The sequence below is a fragment of the Aspergillus vadensis genome, assembly GCF_003184925.1.
Source record: "Aspergillus vadensis CBS 113365 unplaced genomic scaffold BO88scaffold_15, whole genome shotgun sequence".
In the NCBI taxonomy this organism is placed as follows: Eukaryota; Fungi; Ascomycota; class Eurotiomycetes; order Eurotiales; family Aspergillaceae; genus Aspergillus; species Aspergillus vadensis.
The window spans coordinates 21,345-29,136 of NW_020292053.1; the positions used below are offsets into that span (position 1 = coordinate 21,345).

General features: G+C 49.8%; 2 protein-coding genes across 2 annotated transcripts; one reads left to right on the plus strand and one right to left on the minus strand.

Moving 5' to 3' along the window:
• Positions 1–326: 326 nt before the first annotated feature.
• On the minus strand, positions 327–2,073 carry BO88DRAFT_464489 (T6SS phospholipase effector Tle1-like catalytic domain-containing protein; the record flags this gene model as incomplete). Its single annotated transcript, XM_025711323.1, has 3 exons — positions 1,710–2,073; positions 711–1,628; positions 327–652 (listed from the first exon to the last, which is right to left on the minus strand). The coding sequence occupies exons 1-3, from the start codon at positions 1,891–1,893 to the stop codon at positions 327–329; spliced, it is 1,428 nt and encodes a 475-aa protein (XP_025561572.1). The 5' UTR covers positions 1,894–2,073.
• A 668-nt stretch (positions 2,074–2,741) lies between these two features.
• On the plus strand, positions 2,742–7,264 carry BO88DRAFT_464498 (peroxidase/cytochrome P450 family protein; the record flags this gene model as incomplete). Its single annotated transcript, XM_025711324.1, has 12 exons — positions 2,742–3,232; positions 3,298–3,462; positions 3,535–3,643; positions 3,697–3,786; positions 3,847–4,189; positions 4,261–5,047; positions 5,106–5,167; positions 5,229–5,705; positions 5,773–6,190; positions 6,255–6,488; positions 6,554–6,830; positions 7,092–7,264. Exons 1-12 carry the CDS (start codon positions 2,801–2,803, stop codon positions 7,262–7,264), a joined length of 3,567 nt encoding a protein of 1,188 aa, XP_025561573.1. The 5' UTR covers positions 2,742–2,800.
• Positions 7,265–7,792: the final 528 nt, after the last annotated feature.

The window sequence follows — 7,792 nt, forward strand, 5'->3', positions numbered from 1 at the left end:
TAACCGACAACTAAATCATGAATGTCCTTCACGTTGACTACAACACCACTCAAAGAGGAATATCCTGTAGAAGCACAGAACTTGTTTAGCTATAGAGACGCGGACAAGTACTTCTCCTAGGCCAGGCAGAGACTGATACTTTGCAGCTACTGGTCTCTCCTGTCCTTGTCGCACTTGAAAAACCGTGAGAGATTGTTCTATATCTACCAGAGCAATATCACTTGGTAGCGACATAAATTAATTACCTCATACGACCCTCGAACAATACCGACCACCTACTCAGCGCCGTTCAACTTTCCAGCTCCCACCCAACAACTATCTACTCCTCAATTCGCCTTCCCATCGAATTCACTCCTCATCGCGTCTACAGGTCCCTTCTTCTGCATCAGGGAGGAGATTTGTTTCTCCTGGCTCTTCCTCATCGCTTTCCACGCGCCAGTAATTCGCGCAGTGGAGGGCAGGTGCGAGTTGTTTCCACCGCGTGGTGGAATTGATTTTGGGTCCAGAATTCCCGCCCGGACCATTTCATGCACACTCGGATGGATGACAGCGTCTTCGGGGATATCGCGAGGCGCGCCCATGTTGGGTGGCCATTGCCGGGGGACCCATTTGCCGTGTTCGAGTTCGAGGCGTGTGAAGAGGGGGAGGATTTCTATTAAATTCAGTATAATTGGAAAATACACAGCAGGGGGAGAGATGGTCATGCATACCGAGGATCCACCAGAATATTACCATGAGGAAAGTCGCTCCTCGATTGAACATGAGCATATCGTGTGGCTGGTTCGTGCGTTTCCGCACATCATACGCTGTGGTCCCTGGTTCCTCCTTCCCGGGAAACGCATTCTCCCTTTCCACAACATCTGCAACATTGAGCGTGTGGAAGGACAACTTGCTCTCCGACTTTTCCAGATGAAGAACCTCCTGCAGCATCCAATTCAACGGTGTATCAGACAAAAGGTGGAACTGTCCGGGAGCCAGACTCCAGCCCCCTCCCACATCACCATGGTTCCCTGCAAACCAGACTTCCTTCAGGTCCACTGGCTTGGTCTTGTCAAGCAGCACCAGGGCAGGCTTGAACTTGAGTCTACGTTCATGGATCGATACAGCATGTCGGATGTGTCGAGCCGCCGGACTGACCAGGTATTGGTGCGACTTGCGATGGAAGGGGATCTCGAATTGGCCGACACTGTTCACGCAGTCAAATAATCCGAGAAAATGGATCTGCACTTGCGGGCGGCAGAAGGTAGTATTGAATTTCTTCATATATGAGATTAGTGCCTCATCCTTCGCAGTGCGATCGGTCTTTCCTCGTGCTTGTTGGAAATTGCTGAACGTCTCCCAGGCAAAGTGGATCATCTCTTCGTTGCCTTGGGAGAGAAGACCAAGTTCATGGATCATCTCCGCTAGGAATCGCGCAGTGTATGCTCCTCGCGAGAATCCAAAGATGTAGATATGATCACCTGGAGAGTAATATCGCATGATGAAGCGATATGCTGCGAGAACATGGCTTTCAAAAGTTGTTCCTACTCCTTGATCGATGGTGGTTATGATATTCGACTGCAGTTTTCGCGGATATCGAAGCAATCCGGAGCTGGATGATTGACCTTCGACGTAGGTCCCAATACCGGCTGGCTAATGTGTGAGCTCTGTGCTGAATATTTGCTTTGTTGCTAACTTTACTCTGCAGACTACTCAATGGACAAACTCACGCTGATAATAGTGAAACTGGCCGGGCGTGTTCTTTTCGAGCATCTGGTATATCTTGACGATATTTGAGTCGCGCTCAAACCCCATAAATTGATTGCCAGTGCCATCGAGGCAGAGTACCAGCTTTCGGGGACCAGAATAGGGTGCTTCCAAGCTGGAAGTCTGATCCACAGTTGAGTGTGGCATGGCTTGGAGAAATCCTGGCCAAGTGGAACAACAAAATAAAAGGTACGAAATGGGAAAATCAACAGTCGAAAAGATGGGTGAGTTCTAGAAAGAATGAACTCAGAGATGGCACATTGCGGGACATGCCTAATACCCAGCTTTATCAGAGTAAACGCAACCGTCCAGACAGCAGCACCTTCGGGGACCACAATCATAATGCCCAGCGCCGATCATGACGGGCCGCGGGGAGGTTCCAACACGAACCGCTTGTGGGGGTGTTCGTGAGGTAAAAACTGCCGAGATGAAATCCAGCATCTATCATTGGATCAGCTTTCATGATGATCGTGCCGCGGCATGAGGTCTGTGTCCCGTCGGGGTCCGACCCCTTCTTCATACTGATGATTGGTTTGTCAATATGCTGATCTTGCCAGCTGAAAACCACACTGTTTGATAAACCCCTCTCATTGTCACTCTCCTGCATAGTGGCTGGCTGAATTTTCTCCTCAAGCACGACCACCTGAGGGGGTATCTACCCTTTGCTCTGCATATGTGCCGTCTCTGCCACGAATCAGACGACAGGTGGCTGGCGAAGTCTGCAGACTGTCGCAATGACAGCTCTGGGCGCGGGGCTAGACCAAAACTCATGCTTTCAGCTGGGCTGTGTCCGCAGGATCGATAGGTGTTTGTCTTCTCGGCATTCCCCGTATGGTCTTCAGGATCTCTGCTACCCCAAGCGCCGGGGACGAGGGGTTCCCTTTCAGCTGGCATTGGTGGCCCAGTTCTCACAGCACGCTGCTTCCTAACAGATATTCCTCGTGTATAAGTATTCGGGCACAGATCTCATAATGTATTGCAAAATTATCGCGATAGCTTGCTCTCTTCAACACAAGTAACGACTGTACCTCGCCTAATCTCGCCTTCCTGAATTATGAGCTCCATTTTTATTGCTCTTCTCCTCTGCCTCCTTTCTTTTCTCTACCTGCGGGTCTTTGCAGATGAACCGACACGCCCTTTTCAGATAGTTGCCAAGGTTTTCTCTTCCCATAAACACCCGACATGGAAGTTGAGGCCTCGTTTCCTTCCAAAGGCCACAAAAGCAGCTCTGTCCAGCATTGCCGGGACGGGAGAGGGGCTCTGGCAACGGCTATATGCGAGGATCTTCCATGCACAAGAGCTAGCAGAAGTGGAAGATGACGTGAAATATCAAGCTGGAGAGTCATATGGAGATCCCGATGTCCTTGCCACGGGCCTTGTCAAAGATCTCTCGGCTCTAGGACTCAAGGGCAAGAGAAATGATCTTCGTACACTGATTCAATTAGTGAAGTCTAAAGGAAAGCCGATCGATGATCGTCAAATGCTTGTGAGTCGGCTTCCATCTGTGTCCACATTCAAAGTGCCCTTGCTGATGAGGATTGACCGCTGCAGATGGAAAAAGTCATCGCCATCGTTGCAATGTTGCCGCGAACCTCCAAGTCCCGACAGAGGTTGACCGGCATCCTGGTTGACCAGCTCTGGCAGAGCTTGGAGCACCCTCCGCTATCGTACTTTGGGAACAAGTATCAATATCGCACTCCTGATGGAAGCTACAACGTGAGTATCTATCCAGACCTGTTGTTCAGAACTACGAAGACATGACTGACCTATTCGAATCTGGTCTAATAGAACCCATTAGAGCCTGACCTTGGCAAAGCAGGCAGCCCGTATGCGAGATCGGTACCCCGGCTCAAGGCCCTGCACGGAGTGCAGCCTGACCCTGGCCTTCTCTTTGATCGTGAGTCTTGAGTCTCGAGTGTAGACAGTATAATCCTAACGCTTGAAATCCAGTCCTCATGGCCCGTGATGAAGGGACTTTCCGGGAAAACCCTGCAGGCATCTCCTCGGTTCTGTTCTATCATGCAAGCATCATCATCCACGGTGAGTTCACAATACATGGCTGATCTTTCTGTCAAACCACTTAACACTAAGACCAAATAGATGTCTTCTGTACGAACCGGCGCGACCCCAATATTTCGGATACCTCATCATATCTAGATCTCGCTCCTCTGTATGGTTCCAGCTATGAAGACCAGTTGAGGGTGCGCACTATGGAACGCGGCATGCTCAAGCCTGACACCTTCCACGAGAAGAGACTGTTGGGTCAGCCCCCTGGTGTCAACGTGATCCTTGTCATGTACAATCGCTTCCACAACTATGTGGCCGACGTTCTGCTGAAGATCAACGAGAATGGGCGCTTCACTCTACCGCCAACAACATCCGAGGACGCAAAACGGAAGGCACTGGCCAAGCAAGACGAAGATCTATTCCAGGTGACTCGCCTGTGAGTCAAATTTTTATTATGTTCCTGGTAAATGTATGTGACTAGGGGAAGCTCAACTAACTCCGGAATAGCATCGTAAACGGGCTCTACGTCAACATCTCACTACACGATTACCTCCGTGGACTGACCAACACTCATCACTCGGCGAGTGACTGGACTCTAGACCCTCGTGTGGCCGTGAGTCGGGCCTTCGACGCTGACGGGGTTCCCCGAGGCGTGGGAAACCAGGTCTCTGCCGAGTTCAACCTCCTATATCGCTTCCATTCGGTTATCTCCCGGCGAGACGAACAGTGGACGAACGAGTTCTTGAAGAGTCTGTTTCCCGACCTCAAGAAACCGCTGGAGCAACTTACACCACAAGAGTTCATGCAAGGTTTGATAACTTACGAACGAAGCATCGAGAAAGACCCCAGTAAGCGGGAATTCGGTGGGCTGAAACGCAATCAAAGTGGTAGGTTCAATGATGCCGAATTGGTACAGATCCTGAAGGACAGCATGGAAGATCCAGCTGGTCTGTTTGGGGCCAGGATGGTTCCCAAAGCACTTCGCATGGTCGAAATTGCTGGCATTCTCACTGCACGCAAATGGAATCTCGCGTCCTTGAATGAGATGCGTGATTTCTTCAAGCTGAAGCGGCATTCGTCATTTGAGGACATCAACCCTGATCCTAAGATTGCCGATCTGTTGCGAAAGCTATACGATCACCCGGATATGGTCGAGATGTATCCTGGGATCTTCTTGGAGGATGCCAAACCTGCTATGGATCCTGGGTGTGGTGGATGCCCTCCTTACACTGTCGGGCGAGCGGTCTTTAGCGACGCAGTTACTCTCGTTCGATCGGATCGGTTCTTGACTTTGGTCAGTCAAATCTCTTCTACTCTGCCGCTTTCAAGTGGAGGAGCTAACAGCAATTCAGGATTACACTGCTTCTAATCTCACTAACTGGGGTATTCGTGAAGTTCAACAAGACTACGATATGTGAGTATTCACGAAGCAACCAGGTTCATAAAGAATTGGCTCAGTATCTGACAAACTGTAGATTGGGAGGCTCGATGTTCCATAAATTGATCCAGCGCGCACTGCCCGGATGGTTCCCATACAACTCGCTCCACGCAACCCAGCCAATGTTCACCCGTAAGATGAACGAACAAATTGCGAAAGAGATTGGAACAATCGATAGGTACAGTCAAGAGGATCCAAAACCGCCAACCCATACGGTCATGCTCGCGAAGTATGAGACCATCATTGAGGTACTGAAGGACCAGGATACATTCCGCGTCCCGTGGGCCAGATATCTTAATGACATGCTACCGGGCAAGAGATTCAATGACTATATGCTAGGAGGCGATGGTCCGGGTAACACAGCCCAGAAGAAGCTCGTCAAATCTATCTTGTTCAGCCCGGATCAATTCAGCCAGTTGCTTTCGCATACGACTGTTACGCTGGGTAAAGAATTGCTAGAGTTGAACACTCTACAGCTGTCCACGGAGCTGAATCAAGTTGATATCATTCGAGAGTAAGTTAATCGGGCTTCTGCCACGCACAATGGCTATCACAAATGGAGGCTTACTGACCAATTCTAGCGTCGCAATCCCCCTCAATGCAAGAATAATGGCGGACCTCTTCTGCCTGGACATGAAGACCCCAGAGAACGAATCCGGCAGCATGAATGCAGCAACTGTTTACAAACATCTCATGAATGTCCGCACCTGGGGCTTCAATAATAACGACCCGGGGTTGATGCTGCAACGCAGAAAATGGGCCTCTGAAAGTGCTGAGGCCCTTGTGAAGACTACTCTCAAGGTTGTCAACGAACAAGCCCAACCACAGAAAACCCACATGCTTGCAAGCTTGACTGGCCATAAGCAGTCCGTCAGTACCCTACGCTGGTATGGAAACAACGTAGCAAAGCAGATGATGGAGATGGACATGACTGCGGCCGAGACAGCGGAAATTTGCTGGCTTACAGCAGTTGGGGGTGTTGGAGCGCCTGTTGGACTGGTTCGTATAATCCATTTCCTGACGACGTGACAAACATTCTTCTAACATAATCCTGATCATCTAGATCGCCGACGTCCTACAATATTACCTCCGCCCGGAAAACATCCACCACTGGAAAAAGATCCAGAACCTCGTCTCCCAGCCCGATAACAGCGGCTCCATCGACAAGCTTCTCCGACAATACGTGCTCGAAGCGCAACGTCTAACCAGCATGGAATGCACTGTTCGCGTCTGCAGAGCCCACCGTACCATCAACGACCAGGAATTCAAGCCAGGCGACGTAGTGATCACTCTCCTCGTACGTAGCCCACCTCTATCCACTCATACTCCTCTCACCCTGAAAATCCAACTAACCCCATCCAGGGCCCAGCCTGCCGCGACCCAAGCAGCATCCCCGACGCCGAAACATTCAAGCTCGACCGCCCCTCAAACGCATACATCCACTTCGGCTACGGCGCGCACGAGTGCCTAGGCAAGGAAATCGCATTGACATTCGCGGTCTCCATGCTCCGCGTCCTAGCAGGACTGAAGTATCTACGCCCAGCGCCAGGCGATATGGGCATGCTGAAGAGCATCGTCGTCGATGGGAGAAGGGTCTATCTGAATGATAGTTGGTCGTGGATGACTCAGGATCCGACTAGTAAGTCCTCCTACACAACCATACATCCACCCATCGTATTAACAATATCTCTACCTATAGCATGGAAACTCCACTTCTCAGGCTACGGCCAAGGCGCCTACGAAGCCCCGCCCCCGCCCCCAGCAGCAGCAATACCAGCCTTCGCTACCGCAGACCAGAATCCTGATACCAGCGACGAGAGTGGTGTCGACGATACGATCTACACTGCTGTACCTACTACGCATCACCATCATCCTGGGGGGCCAGAATATATCAGACAAGAGAGCTACACCATGACTGATGGTGGAATGGGCATGGCATCTCAGTATTCGTTCGGACAGAGCCATCATAATCAGTATCAGTATCATGAGGTGACTAGGACGTCTTCGTCGTCGTTGCCTTCTATGTTGGGGGATGATGAGAGTTATGGGAGGTTTTCGGGGACTTTGAATTGATATTTTCATTTGTGTGATAGGGCAGAGGGGTACTGAGGCATTTGTTGTTGTTCATTAATGAATGAGTTGTTGAATCCAAATGACGGATATGTTCTTAGCCGTGATAGGTATCACTATACTGTAGTATCGATAATAGGAACTGAGATACGTTTAAGTAGTCCAGAGCTACGAGCTGTAGCTGCGACTAATGTACCTATCTGTACTGTAACATTCAACAGCAGAACCAGTCATTGCCATATGAATAAGATAGAAAGTGTCGCATTCTTACTATACCTTGATGCAAAAATCCTCCACGAATCCCGGATGGACCAGCCATCCCGTCAGTTTGAACCATGGAACCGTAAACTCTAAATAAAAAAAGGGTCGAAAAAAAAAGAAAAAGAAAAAGAAAGGAAATAAGAAAATAAGGAGAAAAGAAATAGGGAAGAAGAGTAGGAGATAGGAAATAGGAAATAAGAAATTAGGAAGTAGGGGATGACCGCAGAAAGCAGAAAGCAGAAAGCAGAAAGCAGAAAGCAGAAAGCAGAA